This window comes from Talpa occidentalis, unplaced genomic scaffold, assembly GCF_014898055.3.
Source record: "Talpa occidentalis isolate TD23 unplaced genomic scaffold, MPIMG_talOcc4v2.1 talOcc4.7, whole genome shotgun sequence".
NCBI classification, from domain to species: domain Eukaryota; kingdom Metazoa; phylum Chordata; class Mammalia; order Eulipotyphla; family Talpidae; genus Talpa; species Talpa occidentalis.
The window spans coordinates 51,913,776-51,939,085 of record NW_023605083.1 but is presented as its reverse complement, the minus strand read 5'-3'; the positions used below and the strand labels follow the sequence as shown (position 1 = coordinate 51,939,085).

The 25,310-nt window shown below is 49.1% G+C and overlaps 1 protein-coding gene across 1 annotated transcript in view; it reads left to right on the top strand.

Moving 5' to 3' along the window:
* PAX5 (paired box 5) overlaps positions 1–25,310 on the top strand; it is a 154,250-nt gene that overhangs the window by 19,530 nt on the left and 109,410 nt on the right. Inside the window, exon 5 of the mRNA XM_054689166.1 lies at positions 3,214–3,342. Within this exon, the coding sequence (XP_054545141.1) occupies positions 3,214–3,342 (129 nt within the window). The remainder of the gene's footprint in view (positions 1–3,213; positions 3,343–25,310) is intronic.

The window sequence follows — 25,310 nt, the reverse complement described above, 5'->3', positions numbered from 1 at the left end:
AGCTGGGGGAAAAGTTATTCTACTATAAAAAAGGAGGTGGCATTCAGCATGCCTCTGAGAGATGTCAGCCACAGTCCCTGTCAATTTTGCTTAATCACGCTCCAGACACTGTAATGTTTCCACACCTTAGTCACTTCTGTAACTGTAAACTTGAGCTTCCTCATGGTCATGGAGATCAGGCAAAGATCTTGCTGCTAGTTCCAGTCTGGCAATGAACTCATTCAGTGAACTGTATAAGTTTCTTCATCTCTTTGAGCCTCAGTTTCCCCATATGTGTACTGAAAAGTAACACCTGGTGCTCTGTGAGGTCTCTGAGTCTCCTGAGTTGTCTCTTTATGTAAAGATAAGACAGAATTTCTCCCTGCCATAAAATAAATTTTCCTCTAATAATCTGTTCAAGAAGCGTTTGCTACACTCCTGTGTGGACGGTGCCCTTGGAGACTAATGTTATAAGGTAGGCAGGACAAAATCCCCTTCCCCAAGGGCTTCTCCGTCTAATGGGGGAATGTGACTGAGAAGTTTGCAAAATGCTGAGAGAAAGCTCACACGGTGCAGTACCTTGGGAGCCCAAGGAAGGAACTACCAGTTCTCTTGAACTGGGGCGAAAAGAGAGTTGACGAAGACTCCTGGGGAAATGTTTGTGGCTGAAATTTCACTTGTGGCTTTAACTATTTCAGGTCACGTAAAATATCAACTAACAGTAACAGAATTTTCCTTCAACTGAGGAGAGGAATAATTTGCCTTGTAGGTCAGCAGGATGCTTGGTTTTGTCTCAGAAATCTCTGTAAAAATTGTATTTTATATGTGTATAGCCTCTTATATTTCAAAAACTTATTGAGGAATGAGGAAACAGAAACTTGGAGAGATGAAATAACTAGTCCAAGGTCACATTGCCAGTAAGTGTTGGAGCCAGAATTGGAATCTGGGTCTTTGAGTCTCATGCAAAATGTTGGAATATATATCATCGGCTCTGTCAACAACATGGTGGTTGTTTTGCTTAAAGCACCAAATGACTTTTGGTCCTCTTTCTTCCTCTGTTCTTTGGACCTCAATATAGAAAAGGTTGTGAGATTTGCATAAATCTATTTTTGAGGCGCTGCTTCTGCTGAAGGAAAAGAGAAGTTAACGATTTCTACTTCTGTGTCTCCTAAGGAAGATCTAAAATCAAACTCAAATATGAGAAGAAAGGCACCGTTCCCCCTGGGTCTTATAGGAGCAAGAGCTGGATGTGCTCCAAGGAAAGCAACAACGGCTTCTCATGAAATCACCGCTATTTCTAGTAATTTCCTCTACTTTAGAGTCAAAGGCGGCCCCCACCTGCCTCTAGCTAGTTATAGCCCAAGGAAATGTGTCTGAGATTGGTTTGTAGGTTTTAATGAACCAAGAAAGAATTCCCATAGCCCAGGATGGAGATTCAGCTGTATAGCTTGAGCTGACCCTGACCACTCCCTGGTCTCTTCCTTGGACTCTGTGGCCAGGAGTTAATGTGAAACTTGCACAAAACCTCCCCTCCCCCATTCTTATCCTTAGGATCTTAGAGACCTGACCTCAGTTATAACAAGTCACTGAACTCTGTCCACATTTCCAGAGCCAGGGGCACTCTAGATTTTAAGTCAATAGACTACAGACTGAGTCTTGGTGTTACTGATCATTGGCTAGATGACTGAACAAATTGTTGGCTTTATGGAGTCTCAGTTTCCCCATTTGATGAATGGGGATAAATAATACCACTCTAGGTTGTTGGAAGCATCAAGTGAAAAACACTGAAGTATAGTGAAACATTTTTTAAAATATTGTTTACTGAGGAACAGATAACTATAGGAGTTAAGATTTTTGTCTCTGGGTTGCAGTCACTATTCTGCCTCTTACTAGTTGTGTGACTTTGGGAAAGTCACTTTCTCTGAGCCTTGTCTTTCCAAAGGGGTTACAGGCCCCTCTGAACCCCATTCAAAAACAGGGCACTCTTAGGAAAGCTTTCATAAGCTGAAATGGCTTAAGATGAAGAAGCGATTGCCATTAACTTATATGGAAAATTTTTTGAGAGTTCCCCCCAAAAAATAATACATAGGACCTAAATGACACTAACATGTAGCAAAAGCAAGTATGATAGGATACACATGTTTAAAGTTGTTCCCAGGAAAGGAGCATGACCCGGCCGCTTTCCTTGCAGCTGGGGTCAGGCTGCCTCTTAGAACCTGTGGCAAAACAAACTGGATTCCCCTTTGCGACTTGTGTCACAACAATAGAAATCTTTTGGATTTCTTTCAGTTTGTGAAAACTGCTGCTAATGTATGCCTTTCCTAAAGGCAAAGTGGCAACAACTCTAACTTTCAAAACTTTCAGAATTAAATGAGATGCTTCAACCTGGCCAGGAGTAAGCGCTCCCAAAACATTAGTTAGCACTGTATTACATATGCATTATATTGCATATAACTATACATTATACAATATACAGTAATATATCCCTTTTATATAATTCATGTTAAAAATTTAAATCCAGGTAAACTGGAAGGGAAAAAAGACAGCGAGGAACTGTAAAACTGTTGGAGTTTTATTAGCTGTGTGTATGAATGTGCAAGTATTTATGCCTGTGTGGATGGCTGGGTATGTTCGCAGGGCTGAACCTGCTAATGAGTACCTATAGGTCTTTTTCTTTTTTTTTTTTTTTTTAAGAGAAAGAAAAACTTTATTGAGGAGAAAAGCAACAGAAATAAAAGGAGACTCCCAGGCCATGAAACCAGGCCAGGGAGGAGCAAGGAAGTCCAGGCCTTTTTCTTTTTTCAAAGCCCCGGCTGGTGGTGGCCCCCTAGCTCCCCTTTTTCCCTTCTCCACCCCGTGCTTTCAGCATCCTTGGACAGGCTAGGATTTGAGTCAGTGCACAGTAGTAGTTGTTGCTATATTCCTTTTTGCATTGTCAGTTCTCGCTGCTCCTCGTCCAGCAGCAGAGACCCTGCCTTGGGCAAACCGCCTGCCTGGTCCTGGGCGAACAGCCTGAGGCGGGAGGGCCGGTCTCAGCGCCCGGGTGTGGCCGCTGCGACTGGGCTGGTGTCCTCCAGGCGCGCACACACACAAGCCCGCCCGCCTATCTAGCTCCCTCGCCGGCCCCGCAGCCCCGTGGAGGGCGAGTGCCTTTGTTTGGCTGATGCGCCCCGGGTACCGGGTCGCCCTCGCGGCCCTCCCGCTGGGCCCTGACCGCCCTCTCCCTCTGCACAGTGTCCACGGGCTCCGTGACGCAGGTGTCGTCGGTGAGCACGGACTCGGCAGGCTCCTCGTACTCCATCAGCGGCATCTTAGGCATCACGTCCCCCAGCGCTGAAACCAACAAGCGCAAAAGAGATGAAGGTAAGAGAAGCCTGCGCGCACCTGTCTGTCGGGGAGGGAACCGAGGCGGCATTCGCTGGCGGCCAGTTGCTCAGGGGTGGAAGCAAAGAGGCCCGCTGAGCGCCGGTTTACCAGCAGAGTCCCCAGGCCTGGATATGTTTGGTGGGCTGAGTCCTCCTCTTCTCATCCCTTCTTCCCTCATCTCCCTAATCTTCACCCCTTGGGTGGAATAAGGCCGACTTGGCAGATCCTTTGTGGCCTTTAAGACCTTCAAGTGCAGATGAGGTGCCTGAGGGCAGTGTGTGGAGGGTATGAGCTGGAAGCGGTGTCCCTTTTGTAGGGGAGGCCTGGAGGTAGGGCGGGGCCTGTGGGCTGCTCAAGAGGCATGCTTGGATTGGGGTGAGGTCAAGGGTGTCTTTTCTGGGGGGCTGTGTATGCATGACTCTCCCAGAATACCCCCAAGGGTGGCTGGGATGGTGGGGGGTTGAGGAAGTGAATAATCTTTTCATCTCTGCTCTTGGGCCTGGAAGGAAGGAATCCAGGGGCTTCACAGGGATTACAAAGATGACAATCTTCCCTGTCGGTTTTTTCTCAACCCCTGGGTCTGCCACCTGGGCCTCCTGAGCTGGTCCGCTTGTCCCAGACACCAGCCCACCTTAACCCCCTTGCCTTTCCCTGGATGGACTGCCAGCTTGGCTGATGTTAATGGGTTTGAGAGGAGAAAAAGCCCCCTGGGAGTCTCTAAAACCTACATCAGGAAAGGAAGGGGAAAAAAAAAAAAAAAAAACTGGCTGGCAGTGGTCTAGGGCTTGAGAGCAGCGTGACAGAAATCTTGATTCAATTATTCTGTACCTCTGCACAATTCCCTTTCTCGGCTCCCTGTAAGGGATGTATGTTCTCGTGAGCACATGCCTAAGTACTTAAGATCTGTAACTAGAAAATTGAGTCGGCTGAGCAGTGGATTGCTCTGTGGTCTGTGTGTTCCAGGCAGTGCAGAAGCTGGGCCTGCAGCCTCTGGTTGGAGCTGTGGGGGCGCGTAGGGATGATTCACAGCCCTTGGAACCTGCCTTACCTCTCTCCCCTGTCCCTGACACTCAGAGCAGATGTCAGAAGTCTTTAACTCAGTGGGTTGCTGTGCCATTACTGCAGGAGGCAGTGGGCCTAACATGTCTGTTGGTTTATGGGGTTGATGGTGTCATCTTTTCTGCCTTTGTCACCTGGATTCGCAGCAGATGTGCCCAAGCTGGGGCCTGGCTGTGTTTGCTCAAGGTGGAGGGCTAGGTGGTATGAGACTCCCTCAGAGGCTGAGGAATCTGGATGGAGATTTTTGGAGAAAGAAAAAAAAAAATCTAGTTTTTGTTTACCACCAGGTGGGTTCTGAGTTGGGGGAGTGTTTGACGTGTGTAGAGTGCTGCTTGGCCCTTAGCCTCTGATTATTGGTTACTGTTTAGCTTCTCAATCTGCTTTGAAAGGTATAGAGTGGTCAGAATATGTCCTTAGTCTAGACTGCTCTGTGCTGGTCAAATCATTCCTTGAGTACTGTGATCCATTTGGGCTATTGACCTTTCAGAGAGACAAGGACAAATTGGAATGTCCAGCTGGAATGCTCAGGGATCTGGGTTATCACAGCACCTAGAGAACACCTCAAGGCTCTGGAGATGTTTTGGCACAAAGAGAAGAGTGAGAGGGACTGGGTTGTTGCCTTCAAACATGCGGAGGGTTGGCATGGAAGGCAAGAGGAACGAGAATTTGCCATGTGCCCTTGAATGCCAGCATGCAGCAGATGCAGAACAAAGCACTTTGCAAATAAAAGAGTGATCTAGGGCTGCCTCTGGAGGAAGTGAGTATCCCGTCACTAGAGGTATGTAAGTAGAGAGTAGGTGACTACTTGCTAGGTTGCTGTATAAGAGAATCAAGAATCAGATGTAGGCTTGTATGATCTTTGAGATCCATCCAGTTTTGAAATTTATGACTGAGTCTTGATCCCCAGTAAGACTGGGATCGTGATCCAGTCTGTGATCTGGGGACTAAGGTAAAATGATGTGATTGTCCTGAAAGCTTATAGGATTAGATGAATTGGAGACCCAGGCACCAACCAGAGTCTCTCTCCCCCCCTCCCCCATTGAGATGTATAAGGTTGAGCAGAGAGGTGGGCAGAAGTGCCCTTGCTTACCCCAGCACACTGTGTGGGAGGAATTCTGTGTAATGCTCCTTATTGCCCTTTCCCATCCTTCCTGTATCCCTCCCTGGATCCTTGCATTTGCTTAAGAGATTGTTGAAGAGTCACCACCTCCATTTCGTAAGGGAGGATGCTCAGTTTCCAGGCAGTTTTGTGATGTTGGCAAAGCCACACTGCTGATGTGGACTGGGTGTCGGGAGGAGCTGGAGTGCCCCTGAAGCCTCAGTTCCCTATTCCTGTCCGACTACCTGCTACCCTTCCAGAGAGAGGTTTTGGAAGTGGAACAGCCTTGGGCTGGGCAGAGCCTGGGGACTGTGGAAGGAAGAAATTCATGCAAAAGGGCATGGCCAGCAAGCTGACTGCTGCTGACAGGGTTGTGGGAAAGTAAAGAACCAGCCCCTGGGGAAGAACAGGGGAATTGCCAGATGCACCAGAGGGCTGTCTGTGAGGTTGCAGAGCAACCTCACAGTGTGGTAGCACTTTCTCAGAAACCCTCAGCAGCCTGGGGGCAGGGCCATGGCACAAGAGAGGCCTCACGGGCCACAGGAGGAAGGCCAAGGGTCCTCAGATGCGTTGGCTAAGGCTCTGCAGGGTAGAGTCCCTTGTTCAGATCTGGTTCTCGGTCGTGTCCAGCTTGGACTTGAGTTTTACCCTGTGGACATTTCCCCAGGGAGAGGTGGTGGGCATAGATTCATCACAGAGGGCCTGCCCTCTAGAACTTGCATAGTGTTGGGCAAGCCTGGCAAGTCCAAATTCGCTCTGATGCACAGTGGATGAGGTGCTGAGTTGGACATAGCACTAAAGGGGAGAGAAAGGTAGGAGGTGTTGCTGATTTATACCAAAAGGCTCTGGGAGGGCTCCTCATAGGAAGTAGCACTTTACTGAGGAAAGCATATTTTATGTTACTTCTGTTTTATAGATTTGAATTAATTAAAATCTTATAAAATAAACAGTTTAGATTTAAATTAATTAAAATCCAAAATAATGAACGTTCCATGTGGCTGGTGACTATTTTCAATAACCTGGCTTGGATACAAGTCCTTGGCACATTGTAGGTGCTCAGTAAACTCTCCTTGGTGGAATAGATTGTCCACATGCCTACAAAGCATTCATGATTAGTGAGGAGGGTGAGGGGGGTACCTCTAGTCTTAGCAGGTTTCTATCTAGTATTTTGGGATTCCATAGAAAGCTCTATTTGAGTAAAGACTTCTACAGCAAAACAAAGTCAGATCACTGTTTGTTGCTGCCAGGGGACTATTCAGTCTGGAAATTCTAGGGCTCTCCCTGGGGTGTTTGCCTCCTAGGCCAAGCATGGGGAGGCTGCTGTGTCCATATCCCAGATGGACTGTCCTGTGGGCGTGGCAGTAGATACCATTCCTGGGGCTAGAGCTGGGCTGGTCAAAGGAAATTGGAGGAGGCAGATATAACTCAGTATGAGGAACAGCTTCCAGAGAAGAGCCAGGCTGGGCCAAGGATGGCAGCATTATCCTAGGAAGGAGGCGTGAGCAGGGCAGGACAAAGCAGGAGCAGATGCGTCAAAGAAAGCGTGTGGTTTGGGCCCTGTGGCTTTTGAGGTCTCTTACAATCTGGGTAATAAGTGCATCTGCGACTGCCTTCTGTCTGGAAGTGGGTCTGCCTCCTGCTGCCTGACTGAGTCTGCCATCCATGTGGTCTTGACCAGGCAGGGCCACGTTGTGTGCTGGGCCCCTGGTATAGTGCCAGCCCGTTGCGGAGATGCTCAGGAGGCTTCTGGATGCTCTGAGACTCAGGCTGGGCTGCTGCTTCATCTCTTGGTTGGGTCCACCTGAGAGCTCTCATGGAGAAGGCTGGGACATCAGCCTTAGGAATCCTTCTGGGCTGGTGGGAAGAGCCTGAGGTGGTGCCTCCCTCCCCCGGAAGGCTGGAGGAGGTGGTGGCAGACTGGACTGGGCAGAGCAGGCAGGGCTGTGAATAGCGGCTGTGGGTGAAAGGGCAGCCCCAGATCCTCTGTTCCCTTCTGAGCCTTTGATCTGTTGTGGGGCCTCCTTCCGCTGTCTCCAGGGTCCATTCAGGGCCCCTCGACCTCCCCTCCCCTTATCCCCCCAGAGTTTGAAAGGCCCTGAACATACCGAGGTCACCCGAGTGCGAATCCCTTTCACTAGCTCTGAAAGCCTAATCCAGCGCCAGAGTGATGGTGGGGGTCGGAACCTCTGTTTGGGCAGTAGAGGGTATATTGCAGACACAATTCCCTGCCTTCTGGGCCCTGCACTGCCCTCTACCTGACATGCACAGGGCATTGAACCCAGAGGAGGCCTGGCTTTTCCCAAGAGTTGCCAAATCTAGCAAGGTTCTCATGGGGGAGGCTTGGGAGCATTTAGTGGGGGGTTCTTTGTCAGTCTTCTTCCTGGGGATGCCTGCCTCTTCTCTGTCTTTGTGTCTCTCCCCATGTCTTTTGTTTGGGATGCATCTCTGTCAGTGTTCTCTGCCTATTTCTGTCCTGTTTATTGAGATTCTGTGTCTACTTCTGTCTCCTGGTCTAGATCTCACTTTGATTTTTTTCTCACTCCCCCTTCCCCCCCCCCCTTTTCTTCTCTCTCTCTCTCTCTCCCCCTTCCTGCTTGTATTCACTCTTTCCATCTTACCTAATCCCCTCTCCCCTATCTCCTCCAGCTCAGCCCCTGCCCTGCAGACCTCCATGGGGGTCACCGAGGGTCGGGCAGGGCTTTTAGAAGCTCACAGACCATGGAGAGTCCTATGGTCTCCTGTTTGATCATGGGCAGGCCCTGGCCTTCCTCCCTTAGGACTCTAGAGAGGAGTAGGACTCACTCAGACCCACCCTGTTTGTTGCTCCTGGGCTTGTGGCAAAATGCAGAAGGCTGTTAAGAATCCTCACAGATTTCCCAGAAGGGAATGAGACAGTGGAAAAGCTCAGGATTCCTGAGTCAGGAGTCATGGGCAGCCTTTCTGGCACCAAGAACTAAATCTCTGATCTCTGGTGAGCCCCAAATAAGGTGGTGAGGTATTGAGGCGAGGACACAGCTCACAGGCCAGGGATGAATGGGTTTGAGGACTTCCTGTGTGACATCTTTGGCAAGTGACTTAATCACTCTGAACCTCCATTTTGTCATCTGGAACATAGAGGTGACACAAACCTTGTGGTTACTGGAAGAATAAAATGAAGTCACACCCACCAATGGCTTAGCCCCAGGGCCTGGTTGTAGTCAGTGCTTAATAAATAGCTACAGGGGAAGTCTGGGACTTGAAGGTATGAGGAGATCTGATGAGGCTGAGGGCGAGTTGGCTCCAGTCACAGTTCTGTCTGGCAGCTGAAACCAGCCGTCAGACCACCCCCCACTTCCTGTTTGTCAGTCTGCTGGGTGGGCATCAAGACTGAACCACAGTGCCCCCAGGTGTTGACCGCAAAATGAAGGCCCACTCACTTTCCTTTGCTTCCTAGCCCCCGGGTGGAAGAATAAAAGTGTCAATCAAGCCTCAGTTTTCCATGAAGAGAGGCCCCAGCACACTGGTGGGGTACTCTCCAGGATGGAGGGCAGGAGGCCAGGCTCCTGGGTCTGAGCGTCCCGGGCACCTGGGGCTTGTCACCAACTTGGACCTGAAGACCTGCTCCTGTTAGAACATCTAGGCCATGTCACCCCAATCATTATTCAAATGAGAAAACAGGCTGAGAGAAGAGAAGGGGTCTGGTCAGGTTGGGCAGTAAAAACCCACAAAACTTAGAGGGGTAGAATAGTCCCTCAGAACATTCTTGGTCTCTCACTGCCATGCGATGTGGCACATCTCAGTTTCTTCTTTCCCTTCCCTTCCTCCATTCTCCTGCCTCCCTCTGTTGAAAGCCACCAGCAACGAATCCCATCAGTCTATCATGCCCTGGAGTGTGGTAGTGGTGACTGACCCACTACTTCCTCAGGATTCTTGACCATGAGCCCTGACTTGCCCACCCTGACCTCCCCTCTCCCTCCCCATCACTTCTGTGCTTCCAGTCCCTGTGCTTCCTCTGAGCTGTCCTGTCTCTGGGTCATTAGCCAGACACAGCCCCCCCACACCCGGAGCATAGTCCTTCAGGCTGGTTTGTGGACCTGGCATGGTTTCTAGAGTCAGTCCACTCCTGGGGATTTTCAGTGAGGACCATCAGCCCTACAGCCAGCTGAGGCCCTCAGGTTCATCAGGGCAGGCATGGAGCTGAGCGAACAGGCAGGCTCTGCAGAGTGGGCAGGAAGTGACCACCAGTCATCCTGGTCTTTCCTGGGACTTTACCAGGACAACCCTACTCCTGGCCCCCATGAGATATGCCCTGGACACACCCTCAGACAACTCCTTCTCTGAGTTGTCTTTTTGTTGGGGGATGGGGACCAGGACCAAGGTTCTCGCATAGAACCCAGGCTGGCTATTGCCGCTGCCTGTTGTGCTTTAGTCAGCTTGGCCTAAATTTCAGACAACTTTGAATTAGTTGTCAGTGTGTAAAAGTCAGGAGATTTCATATATGGATGTCTGACTTTTCTTGGGAAGAAATTATCCAATCTGGCAGTATTGGGTGGGCTTTCCCACAGGACAAGTCTGCTGGGGCTGCTGGACCTGAATCCAAAACTGCTCCTCCCTACTCAACTTGCCCACAGAGCTCCTCCCCCAAAATGGGATTTGTGCCCTGTTTTTTTTTTTTTTTTTTTACCTGAAGACCTTGGAGCACCCAGAGTCCTAATGTGGACTTTGTGGAGCAAGTGTGGTTGAGTACAGTCTGTGGCTGTTGAAGTCTATGGGAGGCAGAAAGTGTGTGTGTATTTGTGTGAGGGTGTGTGTGTGTGTGTGTGTGTGTGTGTGTGTGTGTGTGTTCAGGGAAGTGAGTGGGCAGCCAGACTCGTAGGTTGAAGAGGGGTGGGGTAGGGAGGGCAGCAGGCCGGTGCCAAGGAGCCACACCCTTTGGAACCCAGAAGAACAGTGAGATTCAGGTCATTCTTCCACACACACAGGATAGGATAGTCTAGACACAAAGGGCACAGGCCTTGCCCAAGGTAGTGAGTGGCAGAGGTGAAGATCAGGCTTCTCACTCTCCCCTGTCCTTCTGGCCTTGTAGTCACTGGCACCTCAACTGAGTACCAGGGAGACAATTGCCAGCGGCATCCTAGGTAAAGCAGGGACCTAAGGCCAGGTGGTCAATTGGAGGGGCTCTGTGGGCCTTTCCCTTGTAGCTAGGCCTGTCCCTTGGGTGGGGGGTCAGGTTTCAGTTCCTCCCAACCCCCGAGTTTCACTTTGATTCTGTGAGAGTCTTCATGAGAGCTGAGAATACCGAACACCCTACCCCTACCCCCACCTGTTTGCACACCTGCTTTGTGGCCCCCCTCTTTTTCCCATGGGGCTATGTACTGGGGTTCCGGAAAGCCCTGGGGAATATAAAGGGTAGGGTAGCGCAGTGTGAGGGTCAAAGTTCAGGGAGTTGGTTCTGGGGTTAACCAGAACAAGAGGTTTGGGGAGAACTGAGGGGAGAGAAGAAGGGTATAGAGTCTAATTCCTGGTGGGCAGGTCCCCTGCTAGGCCTGTCTAGAACTCAAGGTGGAATGGACTTGGCTTTCTTCCCCACCCCCCACCCCTTGCATGCCCTGCTGCCCCGTGGGCAGAGAACCCACAGTCCTTTCTCTCTGGTTTTGAATATGGTTTCATCTCTGGCTGCAAAGTTTGCAGTTCAGAAATTGTGCAGGCTTCAGACTACTAGAGGTTTATGATGCAAGGGAAGGGACTGTGGGAGCGGGAGTGTGAGTTCAGCCTTCTTTCTAGTCCTGACCCTGACTGACTTGCTGGTGACAATGGTGAAATACCTTCCCCTGTCTGAGCCTCAGTTTCCTCATCTGTAATATGGGATCAAGAGATTTCTAAGGTTCCCAGATTGTGATCTCCTGACCCATCTTCAATCCTCCTGGTGTTATTTTAGCTCAGTGGTCCTCAAACTTTTGGTCTTGGCACCCCTTTAAACTCTTAATTAAATGTTCTCAAGGACTCCAAGGAAAATTTTAGCTTGTGATGGTTAATGAAAATGCATAAAATTTAAAACTATTAATTCATTCAAAATAACAGTAATACTTTAAAAAATTACAGTAATAAACAAGTAACATAAATAATCTTTTTGAAATGAGAAAGAAACGTATTTCCTAAATCAAAAAGTTTCCTGGTAGTTGCGTTGCTTCTTGATTTTGCAAATCTCTTAAGTATTTGGTTGAATAGAAGCTGGATTCTCATGTCTGTTTCTGTATCCAATCTGTTGTGAGAGTACACAGCCTACAGCCTCTGGAAAACTCCTTTGTGTGCTGGTGACAGTGAAGAAGTCCAGTAAGATCTTGGTATTATTCTGAAAATAATTTTTTTAAAAAAAGTTATTGATTTATGCATACAAGAGCTGGGGTACAGGCCAGAGGTATGTGCGTGTGTGTGTGTGTGTGTGTGTGAGTGAGAGAGAGAGAGAGAGAGAGAGAGAGAGAGAGAGAGAGAGAGAGAGAGAGAGAGGATTCACCAGAGACAGAGTGGGGAACAGAACAGGCAGACGGACTGAAATACACTGCTGAGGGGAGCAGTGGGCCAGACAGGAGAGGTCTGCTGTGCCATATGGGTAGCTCCCTGGCCAGCTGGGCTGGGGATCGAACTCGTGCTGCAGAGGCTGTGGATAGCTTCATAGTGCTGTGCTTAACCCCTTGTACCACCAGGGAGGCCCTATTATAAAAATAATTTTGAACTCACAGATCCCCTGAAAGGGTCCTGGGGATGCCTCAAGGGACTCCTGGACTAAACCTTAAGAATCTTTGCTTCAGGTTGCTGCAAACTCTGAGCTTGTTCGTCATTCCTACAGACAGGGAGAACAGGTAGAATAGGTAGGTGATTTCAGCTCAAAGACAAGTGCCACCATATCGTTCTGTTCTTGGCTCCAGAAGCCAGGGCAGATCTTTTTTTTTTTTTTTTTTTAAGATTTATTTATTTATTCATACAAGAACCAGGGTACAGGCCAGATGCATGGGAGGGGGAGAGGATTCAACTCCCCACAGAGTGGGGAACAGAACAGGCAGACTGGCGAAATACACTGCTGAGGGGAGCAGCGGGCCAGACAGGAGAGGTCTGCCACGCCATGTGGGACCCTCGCCAGCCGGCCGGGGTTGAACCAGTGCTGCAGAGGCTGCGGACAGCTTCACAGCGTGGCGTTCAACCGCCTGAGCCACGGTGGGGGGGGGGGGGGCGGGCCCAGGGCAGATCTTTGAGCTGGGAGGGAGTGACATAGGATGCTGGGCTTTGAAGATTCTCTCTAGTAGGTGGGCATTTGCAGTGCTTCTGGCTTGTCTCCCAAGCTTGCGCTTCCACAGAAAGCTGCAGCTACAGAGGCTTCTGTCATTTCCAGCAGAATTCCTGCAGGATTTGAGCTCTGACCTCCCCCCAGCAGGCTTCCTTTGGGACCACTGGCAGCTTCCTATTGCTCCCTAGAGGCCTGGGGGAGAAGGCATTACAGCACCCCCACATTTCCCCATCCCAGCTCAACTCTGCACTAGCCTGAAAACCCCTGACACCCAATCCTGAACATAGTTTTGGTGAGAAAAAACTCAACAAAAGAGATTGATTAGGAATGAAACAAAAGAAATGAAGTAGATTTGCTATTTATTTCAACTACTGGCATTTGAGGAAAAAAAGCAGGCCTGGAAGGTAATTGAAAGAGGGGGGTTTTTTGTTTTGATTCCTTGGGAGTTTCTGGGATGTAAGTAGTTGGTCACTCATATGTGTATATGTAATTTCACTTTGAAATTTCTAGTTTTCATTTTCATTGATACAAGTTTATACATTTGCCTTTGTCTTTCCTGGGACTAGTGAACTAAAATGGAGCAGAGTTAGAAAGGGAACATCCTGAGGTAATTTGAGAGTGGTGAGAGGGAGGGTAAAGGTGCTAGAGAATATACATGTGAGAAAGAGATTGCTTATAGCACCGGTGAGCTGAGCTATGAGAGGAGACAGAGGTACTGCCTTGCAAGACTGGGAAGGAGGTTGAAAGGAGACAAGGGGAAGGTGGTGGTTCAGACACTTGCCAGCACCTGCCACCAGGTGGCACCATTGACCCAAGACAGCTTAGTTGCTGTCCAGGATTAGGGACAAGAGGGGTAACAGGGCATTGTGCACTCTGTGAGCTTAATATACTTGTAAGTTGGTGGGGGGTGGCAGTGTGCAGGTAGGCTGACCATTTTCCTGGGTCTCACTTTTCTGCCAGCATTTAGTCAGGGTAGGTGGAGGCTGGACCATCACTGTTGGAGATCAAGCCAATCCTTGCTCATCTCCATGGTGAAGATGTCTTAATACAAACCTTTCTGCGAATTGAATTTTTGGTTCATTCCAAGCCATGACTTGCTGTGTGACCTTGGGCAAGTCACTTCTGTCTGCCAATTTTCTTCCTGTTAATATGTGGAGATTTGGGGGGGCACTGACTTTCTTTGGTGTGCTGGAGAGACCCCTGGAGTTGGAATTCAATTCAGGATCTTCCTCTGTCAGCTGTGTGTCCTTGGAATGGTTACTTCCAGTCTGTGGGGATTATGGTAGTAACTCCCCAAAGACTTTTCTATAAAATGGCAGGTTGGTAAATGCTCTGAGATCTTCTCTGGCATTGTAGGGAGAAGTTGCTATTTATTATTTTTCCTGAATGTAAGTTAGCCAGTAGATGTTCTGCCATCCTTACAGCTTAGAATATTTGTCCTCTGTCTTATGGCAAGTGTCTGCTCTACATCACTGTTTCTCTTTTAGAATCTCTCTCTCTTTTTTTTTTTAAAGATTTTATTTTATTTATTTATACAAGCACTGGGTACAGTCAGAAGCATGGGAGGGTGAGAGAATTCACCAGAGTGAGAGCGGGGAGCATAACAGGCAGACAGACGAAGTACACTGCTGAGGGGAGCAGCGGGCGGCAGGAAAGGTCTGTGCGTCATGGCAGCCGGGGATTGAACCTGCGCTGCAGAGGCTGCGGGCAGCTTTGCAACCCAGCGCTCAACTGCTGTACCACTGGGGAGGCCCTAGAATATCTCTTGCATCTACTCAATTCTCTCCATTCCCACGCTTCTGCTTTGGTCCCAGCACTTTCTCCTTTGGACTGTTGGGTAGCTTCCTAGCAGGCCCCCACGTCCAATATCCCTGACTTCTCCAAACAACCTGTCTTTCATATTACAGTCCCAGTGACATCTCTGAAATATAGTTCTCACTAGCAACTTGCCTAAAGGCTTCTCACCCTGCAAATCTGCCCTTTGTTCCCAGAAGTCATCCAGACTTCTTAATGAGGTTGCATGTGAACCTCGTACACTCCACCCTCCTCTTTTCAAGTGCCCTCCAGCCAGACCAGAGATCCCTCCATCCTTGAACACCCCTTGCAGCCTAAGGGTTACATGCCCAGGTGGCAGCATCAGGTAACAGGAGTTCCTATGCTGACTCCACCAGTGTCTAGTTGTGTGACTTGTGTTATTTGACCACTCTGAGTCTATTTTTCTAGATATAAAACGAGGCCAGCTGTGTGCCTGTGACTGGGTTGTTGTGTGGGCTCTATGAGGTAATGCAGGGAAAGCGGCCAGGATGACTGCCCATGTGTGATCATGCTCAGTGAAGGGGGTCTATCCTGACTGTCCTCCCACTCGTGCACCTTACCATTTCCCCAGCTAACTTCCCAAACATCAGGATGCAGCTTGGATTTCCTAAGTGAGGGCTTCCTTGATGTTCACACCTAACTATTAGCGCCCTAACGCCACCTGCCACACACAGAACCTGTCTGTTGGCAAAAATATCACGTTTGTCATCATCTGTCTTTCCCATGAGACTGGGAACCCTTTGGGAAGGGGAACAGTATCTGTTGAGGTCCCCATCGTGACCCTGGTGCCTGGCACAGTGTCTGGTTCATGGTAGCAAATATGTACTGAATGGGGCCCCAGATGTCATAGAAGCCTGGAGCCCATCTGGTCAGTGGGTGCAGGACCCCGCACATCAGACATCCCCCCACTCCTGGCTGACCCCAAAGCCTCCACCCTCCAGTTGTCACAAAAAGGATCTTGTGACAACCATTCGGAGGGGGAGGGAGCTCTCCCATAGTCTAAATACACACACTCAGGCAGACAGGCCTGCTGCAGCCTGCAGCCCTGGTTCCACCTGCCTTACCTGAGCATATATTCCAGGTATATATAGATCATGACCCAGGTAGAAACTGCAATAAGGCATAGCTCTAATGGCCAGCACTTACTGAGTGCTGACTATCTATATTTTAAATTATTAATACTGACCACCACTGGACTAGGTTGGTATTCTTTTCACACCCATTTTATAGAGATTCAGAGAGAACAAGGAAATTGCCCAGAGCAGCGTCACGTGCCACCCTGGTCTGCCTCGCACAGTGACAACAGGGTGGTACCAGGGAATATCCTCAGCTCTCTCCAACAGGGGGCTTCAATTCCACCATTTTTTTTTTTTTTTTTTTTTCAGTTCTGCTGTCCCCATCATCCTGCCAGGCTGAGCTCAGGGGAAACTTGGTTCAGAGCCTGCTTCATTACTCAGGTATCCCAAGTGCAGTTGACTAATCACATGTGGACTTGAAGCCACAGCAGGGCTGCTCAGTGGTGGACTGGAGTTCAAGCCTAGCCCTTCCATTTACTAACTGTGCGAGCTTCGACAAGGGCCTTAATTTCCTTGGGCTTTAGTTTCTTCATTTATCAAAAAGGGATAATAACTCCTGGGTCTCCTGGTAATTAGAAAAATGTTACCTATACTATTTTGATTAACACTGGCACATGACTCATTTTTAAAATTATCAGCTATTACTATTTCCATCATTAGAGCAAAGAGTTTTTAACCCCAAATTCAGATTCCTCAAGAAAACCTTGTGAGAATTTTCTCAATTCCCTGTTCTTTTGTCTTCTCATTTTCTCTTTTCTGGTAATTATTTTAGTTATATTGCTAAATCTAATGATAAGATTATTCTGGCTAGGTCCAGAAGAAAAAGAATGATGTACACACCAGAATTTACTCTGGGAGAATTTTAGCTCCATGCTGCAGAAGCTGATAATCCAGGCTGTAGATGAGGGCAGCTTGCAGAGGGGGATGGGGCCTGATGGGGGTGGAGAGCCTGGGGTCTGGTCCCGGGTAAGCCACTTCCTTGCAGCAACATCTCAGTTAGGCCCTTGTCCTCTGGGTCCCTGGTTTGGATGCAGTGAGCCTGGACAGCCCTTCTTACTCCTGACCCCCCCTCCTCCCTGCCTCCCTCCCTCCTCCTCCATCATCTCTCTTCAGTTTCCTTTCTGTCTGAGACACAAATGCCATCCAGCACTTTTGAATGGTACTTTTGTTCCATTAACATCTCTTTTCTGAAAAGGACGAATGGTCAGGTTTGTATCTTTTAAACGCTGGCACATTTTATCAGTTAAGAACTTGTGCACCTCTCTCCCAAGAGGTAGCCTGAAGGAGACAGACAGAAGCAGCAAAGGGTGGGGTTTAGGGGACACAGTGGAGGAAAAGCAAAATGTCTTTGGGGACCTAATATATGGTCCCTCTAACAAACGCTTTTTTTCCTGCCCCCTCCCCTCTTCTTACTACCCCTAAGCATTTTCTAGATTGACTTCAGTTACAACAGTTACAAAGCACGTCCTCCTAGCTCCCAAGAGAAGGGGGAGAAGGTGAGGGCAGAGTCATCTTTGTCTGACTGCCTCTTTTTTTTTTTTTAAGATGTATTTATTTATGCATGCAAGAACTGGGGTACAGGTCAGAGGTGTGGAGGGTGAGAGGATTCACCAGAGACAGAGTGGGGAACAGAACAGGCAGATTGACTGAAATACACTGCTGAGGGGAGCAGCGGGGCGAGTCAGGAGAGGTCTGCTGCGCCATGTGGGTTGCTCCCTGGTAGGTCAGGGATTAAACTCATGCTGCAGTGGCTGCAAGTTAGCTTCATGGGCTGCATCTTAACCCTTGCGCCGCCAGGGAGGCCCATCTGACCGCCTCTTAAAGGTATTCCCTACCTGTGGCTCCCTTTGGAGTCGCAGGGTCCTGGGTTTGAGTGCTGGCATTCTTGGACAAGACATACAGGACCTCAGTTTTCTTATTGGCAAATGAGATCACAGAATGCCTTCCTTAAAGTCCTGGGCAAACTCACTGAGAAGCAATGTGTGAGCAAGTGCTTTGTAAATTGTAAAGCTCTAGGCAGGGAGGAGAGTGTCCTTGTAGTTCATTTCGTGTGTCTGCTCTGTGTCCTTGGGCACATTCCCTACCTTCTCCAAGGGTCAGTTTTTCCATCTGTAAAATGGGGACTATAATACTTGGGTCATATAATTACTGTGAGAATTCCATAAGGGATGTTAGACACCTGGCACCCTCCTTGGCATGGGCAGATGGCTGGGTCGAGGCTGGTGCCTTGCCTCTTTCAGTTATTTCTTCCCTGTGCCTCTCCCTGGGTGCACAGTGCTTATAATCAAGCCGCAGGTTCCTAAGCCTGGCTGCCCAGTCTGAAACCTAATGGGCCATCCCTTGGCAGGTGAACTCAGGGCAGCTTCTCTAACCTGTGCCTCAATTCTCTTGCCTGTGAAAGGGTGATAATAACGTCCCCTTCAGAGAGTTGTCGAGCAGATTAGACCGAGTCGGAGCTCCGCGTCAGAGCCAGGTGAGCATCCGCGATTCTGCCTGACCTTCCTCTCCTGGGCACAGGGAACCGCAGCGCCATCTCCTTCAAACCTCCTTGACCGGTGAAGAAAGCCGGGCCAGAGTGGAGCGCGAAGAGATGGGCTCAAGGGCGCACCAGGAATTGTATCCTAAGATCTCTGAGAAATTTTCAGGGTTTCCTCCGTGCCACCTTGAGAATAAAGTCCCTCCAAAAGGCCGATGCCCCGTGGAGAGGCTCCACTCTCCTGCCTCAGCCCTGCCCGTCAGCGGGACGGCCCCTCGGCTCTGACTGCAGGGCACACGCCTTCCAGGAGGAAAGCTGCTCTTTGCTGTGTGCTATGGAAGGAGAAATAAATTCCCCCCCGCCAGAACATGGCGCAAAAAGAAGGGAGCGCTGGGCGCCCTCGGGAAGCAGGCGGCCCGCGCGCCCGGCCTCCGCCAAGCATTTGCAATTTAATTGACATTTGGCGGCAGGAAGCCAATCAGTATAAGTCAATTGACGTTCCGAGATAAAACTAATCGCCGGCCCGGCGCTCCCCCCGCCGGCGCGGCCTCGGCTGGGCCGCGGGGCACAGCGTGGCGGCCGCGGCGCGGCGGGCCGGGCCCCGGCAGGTAATGGCCATGGCGCGTGTCTCGGCCCGCGAGGGGGCAGCGAGCGGCCCGCTGATTGCCGCGCAGCCCACGGCGGCCGGGAGAGGCCCGTAATGAATGACTTTATTTGCCGGGGCCCTGCTGAGAACAATTGAGTTTGTTATGGCAACAACGGATGCCAGCTTTCCGGGCCCCGGGGAGCGCGGGCGCGGCGGCAGCCGGGAGCTGGGCAGCCGAGCAGATGATGCGCGCCGAGGCGAGGGGCGCCGGCGGCGGGGGACCCGGCCCACCCAGCATCAGGAGCCCCAGAGACGCTGGCTGAGAAGCCAGGCTGCTGGGCTGCTTTGGACCGAGGTGCCCGGGTGGATGGCGCATGCCGCTCTCCCCGTGGACCTCGGTGCAGCATGGGGATGGGGGTCCCGTAAATTCCTTGCTTGCTATTATTGGACTTGCAAGCCCTGCTGGATCTCCCTGCAGCTTCTTCTTCCCTCTGACCCCCACTCTCTTCCTTGGCCCAGGGTTGGTTCTGGTCTAGCTGAGTGATGCCTCACATAGACTTTTGTCTCTTCCACCAATGGGAATGTAGAAAAAAAAGCACAAAGCCACCCCTGCTTCCCATGTCAGGACTTGACAGATTCGGAGCTGGACTTAAGCCCACCATATGCGCTGGCATTGTTTCCGTGCCCTCCACCCTGGAGAGATGGCCATCCCTCCATCCTGGTCCTCTGTCTGCATGCCCATGCTTTGTGGCCTGGCATCTTCACAGAAAGCCCTCCTTGCTCCCACAGAGGATGTGCTTTTGAGCCCCCACACCCTCCTACTGTCATTCCCCTTAGATCATGAGTTCCAAAGGCAGGAGACACCTTGGAATCATCCCAATGGCTCCCTTGGCCCCCAGTATTGGACCTGGCACAGAGCACAGATGTGGAAGGGAGGGAGTGAACTTCTCTCTTCTTTGAATTCTCTTTTCCTTCTGCATAGAGAAATCAGAGAGCTTTTTTCCCTGCTTTTTTTCTTTTCCAGTTCTGTTTTTAGGCATGCTATCGTTCATTCTTTCACTCAGCAAATATCTACTGAGAACCAACTGTGTTTCCGGTACTCTAATATATAATGGACCCCTGCGCTTGGGGAACTTACTGGCCAGTGAGAGATGATAATACTAGGCATGTGACAAGTATGTGTCAGGCACCTACTGTATGCTGAACCTTGACTGAAATTCCTTTAGTTGGCAAAGGCTTAATAAAGTCTTGCTGAGGACTTTTCCACCTGTCATTGCATTTGGTGATCCGTGCTGTCTTCCTGTGACAGTCATCCCTATTCACAGATGTACAGACTGATGCTGAGAGTATCAGTTCCGTATGATTCTTAGAATATCATTCCACTTGATGCTGTGGAAGGAGCCTAGACTTGGGAATCTGACACTGCTTTGTTGTGTGAGCTCTGTCCATTTTTGTCCCCTATCTGGTCCTCACTATCCCCATCTGTAAAATGGGGGAGTTGAAACTGATGGTTTCTGAGAGCCAGTGAGTATGAGCAAGGAGAGATGGACCCAGGTCCAAGGTGTAAGGCTCCCTGATCATGCAATGTGAGCAGGGGTGGGAGAATAAGGGCAATGTGAGGGAAGAGAATGCTTTTTTCTCAGCTTTATGAGACTGACTTGTGAGACCGCTGGGAAAGATGAGAGGTTAAATAACCATTTCAGGGTGAAACAACTAGTAAGTTGCAAGACTGGGATTCAAACCCAGACAGTCTGCTTTTAGAACCCATGCATTTAACCATTCTGCTAGTGGCAGAGGAGGTGCACAACTCTTCCCCCACCTCAATGTACCTCCTGCTCTTATGCCTCATCCAGTTTGAGTCTCCCTCCTTGCTCTCTGAGTGCCAAGGCTCATTCTGTATGTGTGTGGGGCAGCCCAATCACTGATTTTTCAAGATGTCTTTTCTTCCCCAGCCTTTCCCTTTTTGCCTTGTTGCAGACATCTGAGAGAAGGCTCCAGCAGAAAGGAGAAGCTGCAATGGAACCTGGATGCCTGCTTGGTTCAGTCTTAGCTGAATTATTATCTGGGAAATGGTTTTCTAAAAAGGGTAGGGAAAACTTTGCTGTTACGTCTTAGGAACAAGCTCTTCTTCATGGCCAAAGAAATATATTTATTTTAGAGTGAATATTGGCACCTTTCCCTCAACAGGGGTCTAGAGAACTCTTTCTCTCTAGAGAGATCCCTTTTCCAGGAAGACAGATTAGGAAGATAATCCCTACCTGGGATCATCCCTACCTGGGATCATCCTAACCGGTAGAATTGGAGAGGTCTTGGAAATTACATCAGTGATTTAAAATCCTGACAGGATTTAAATCCTGTCAACTCATTGTCCCCTCTTTAAAACAGTTATTTTGTAATACTCCCTTTGTTACCCAAAATGAAACTTGAAAAAAATGTAATACACTAACACATAGTTAAAAAAAAAATTCAACACAAGGCCCAAACTGTAGCAAAAAGGGCAAAGAAAAGTAAAATCATAATAAAAGGATGTATTTCATTATGTAAATGCTCAGGCATGACCACACCAGAAGACATAATAAAGTAGTCAGTTGTTTGCACTTAGGCGTAGAATCACCATGAAAGCAAAGGCCACAAATGTGGACAGCTGTGCTTTTTGGCAATACAAATACCTCTGGTGGTGTGCTGCCATCAGCAAACTGATTTTCAAAATTGTGAACATGTCTTGATAAAATTCCAACCAAAGCAAAGCATAATCTTTCCTTGTTTTATGTGATGGCTCTCTTTTTGGAAAAGTCAGTGTAAATTAAAATGCCAAGATCGTGTATGTAAATAAAACGGAGTCAGGTCCCTAACATGGATGTAAGAAAGGCTGCTCCAAAGATGTGTGGCATATAGGGCAAGCCTATGCTGTGCTACACCGGGCTGGACCAGCCCATTAAATTCCATATCTCTTTCCCAGTAACAACAGCTCAGGGATTCCCCAAGTCTCCTTAGATCTGATCACCCTAGTTGAGATCCAGTGGAACAAACCAGTTTCCATCTTTTGGGGGGAAGTTCTGTGACTGTAAAGAAGCCAAATTTGCCTTTATTGTGTACCTGTTGTGTGCAGACACTGGCACTGGGGAGCCGTAGAAACAGCTTGATTTACACCTGGGATTATGAAAGCCACATGTCTGGATTCCATGGGTGGCAATCTCCCTGGGGGCCTAGGTTGGTGATCACAGTCCCACCCACATCTTCCTGGCATAGCCTCTGCCTCCTTCCTCATGGCCCTAAGTCCAAGTCTGCTATTTCCTCCTCTTCCTTCTAGAAAACATTCCCTGACCTTCCTCCCTTCCAACATCAGGCAGATTCTCTCTGTCTCTGGGAACCTACTGCCTGCTCTTTGGGGTGCTCTTAGGATACTTTCCTGAGCTTAAATCCTAATTCCCTCTTCAGGCTTTGTTTCCCTGCTAGAGAACAGACTCTGCTGAGAGCTGAGACTGGGTTACCTTAGCCCACTATGCTTGGAGTCCGAACACCAGCAAAAAAATGAATAAAGGCCTGGACCAGGGGATGCAGCTTAGCCAGACACCCTCTCTGTTCACTTCTTGTCCTTCCCTTTCCTGTCCTCATCAGCTAACTTGAGAGGCTGTGCTGTACCTCATTTGGGGGCTACTGGCTTACTTGTCTTGCCCTAGTGCTATAGACTTGGCATGAGTTATCGACCCCACTGCACAGATGAGCAGAGCTGTGTAAGCAAGGTCACACAGCTGGCAAGTGGCAGAACCAGAGCTGGCACCCAATGCTCTACCATCTTTGTCATTTAAACACTTCTAAGGCTGGGCCTCGCCCCTGGGGAGTCATCATCCACTTGCTGGCTTCTGACTCCATGTTGGGCAAGGCTGATGGCGGCATTGTTCTGGGTGCTGGGGACACAGCAAGGAACAGAACAGAAATATCTGCCTTCATGAGTGATATCTAATGAGAGGAGAGAATAAATAGGGGAAATAAAGGGCATGTCATTGAATGCTCTGGAGAATCACAAAGCTAGAGAGGAGACAGAAAAGGAAGGGGGGGTAAGCTGGTTTATAGAGGGTGGTAACAATAATAGACCACATATGAGCAGAGTCTCCGGGAGCCGAACGGGTATCTGGGGAGGAATGTTCTGGAGAGAGGCAACAGCGTATGTAAAGGCCTGAAGCAGGGAGGTGTGTGGTCCGGTTGGGGGACATCAAGGAGTCCAGTGTGGCTAGAATAAGAAAGGAGAGATAACAAAATAAGAAAGGAGATGGGAGGAAGGGAGGCCAGAAAGGTAAGACTGTAGGGCCGTGTACCCAGATACAGTTGGCCTTATAAACTATGGCCCACTATGGATCTTTCTCAGGGTGAGATGGGGCATCAGAGGATGGCAGCCCAGAACCTCCAACAGGAACTTCAGAGGCGTGTTTGGTCCTCTGCTGCCCAGTGAGCCACTAACTCTGACAGACTTGCCCTCCTCATCTCATGAAACTGCCCCCGAACCTGGGTAGCCATTCCTGTCATCAGGCTTCTGTCTCATCTCTCCGCAGTGGGGTCTCTGTGAGCCCCTCTGTGCCTGGAATGAACTGTAAATGCATCAATACAATCACACAAGGGCTGGATGGCTTGGGACACAGACAGGAATCTGGGGTGTAGGGATTAGGGTTCCTGGGAGGTGGACTGTCGTTTTGTGAGAAAGGGAGGCAATGTGCTGTAGTGGGAGGTCCAGAAGCCCTTCCCCCCTCCTCAAACAGTCCCTAATCTCAGCTCTGTCTCTTGCCTCAGCAATGGCTCCCCCCAGAGGCGCCTGCTTTATTTATTGCTTCTCCCCAGCTCCCTGCGGGCAGAGGAAAGTCCATTAGTGTGTTTGCGGACTCTGCCAGCCTGAGCAGATGCAAGGCTTATTTGCAAACTGTCATTGCCCTGGCCTCCTCCAGAGACTCCCATGCTGGGCTCAGCCTTGTGGCTCCAAGAGCCACCTCCCCCAGGCAGACAGCCAGGCCAAGCCCCTGTCCCCTGATTTCCCAAAGCGCAGCGTCTTGGCTTGCAGTTGGGAAAATTAAATTAAATGCCACGGAGGAAACATAACAGCGCATTGGGCCATGTTGACAGAGGAGAATGAAGTTCTCTCTGTTGATAAGAGCTCATTGGCGTGGCATAAATTAGGGAGTGATGAGAGAAAGCACAGAGTCCTGGCCCAAGGGCTTCGGATCCAGGTTCAAGTCCCAGTTGGATGGCTGAGTGTCTTGGTGACTTCTGGATAACACTTTACTACCCTCTGGGCTTCAATTTCTAAAATCATCCAAGAAGCTATAGGCAATCTTAGAATCTATCCTAAGCCCTAAAATTCTCTGAACTGAAGTTTGAGTGTTTCCTTTATCCAAGTCATGGGGGCAGAAGGGTGTGTGCCCCTGAAATTCTGAGATGGCCTGGAGAATGGACTCAGTTGAGTAAGCGTCACTCAGAATCTGAGACATCTGGGCCCTCAGTCTTGTCTGATCTGATAACATTGCTGTGTGACCTTGAATAGTCACCCTCTCCCCTCCCTGCCATGCTTATTTTCTCATCTGTGAAATGGAATGATAATCTCTTCTTCACCTTCTGAGATTAGGGTGAGAAGCTGATAAGCTGATGAGTGTGAAAGGTCAGCATGAGTATATACTCAAGGACGGGTGATTGTTGTTATTATGGTTGTTATCATTTTCACATGTGCCTTACCTGATCAAGGCATACATGCTTGCCAGTATCATACAAGAAGATGCCTGCAGGAGAACACAGAGCCTAAATGAATTTAGCTATGCAAAAGGGAATGACAGTGCGTTTGCGAGGAATGAAGAGCCCCTCTTAGAATTTGTGCTTGCTCAGTTCCATGCCATGATAAATCCACTGCCCATGTGCATGTGTTTGGTGGAAAAACATACCACAGATACACACAAAAGCCTCTCAAGTTCTTTTCAGCTGGGACAGGAGATGACACACGATGGCAGACAGAGGCTGATCTCTGTGTATCCAAGAGGAGTCGAGCCAGTCCGAGTATATCTAACAGGTCAAGCTCTGAAATGAAGAAGCAATAAGCCAGTGAAATGGTACTATCACCGAAACATGATTGATCAATTGAATTCTATCAGAGACAGTGGACAGTGAGATTAACTCAGGCCTGATAGGTTCAATGAGTTAAAGCATGATGTTCATTTCAGCTTCATTTCACCAGTCTTTGCTTGTGAAATTGGTCAATCAATAGAGGTTGAAGATCATATATATATATATATATTGGGGACCATCTTATGGGGAATATAATCTCAGTAGTTGGCTCCTGGCTGGGACTGCCTGCCTCGGGTAATGGAGACAGAACAGGGACTCCATCAGTCCCATCGAAATGGCCTGATATCTTCTCCAAATGAAAAGTATTTTTGGATCTCTGATGATTTATCTTTTTTTTCCTCCCTCTCACTTTGATCTATGACAAAACCCATACCCATCTTGGAGAAATATAGTGATTTCTCCTGAAAACATTTGTGCAATGATCAGATAGATACACTTCAAAATATGAACCTTCTTTTTAGTTATATTGTCCCTGGAAAAAAATAAAGACA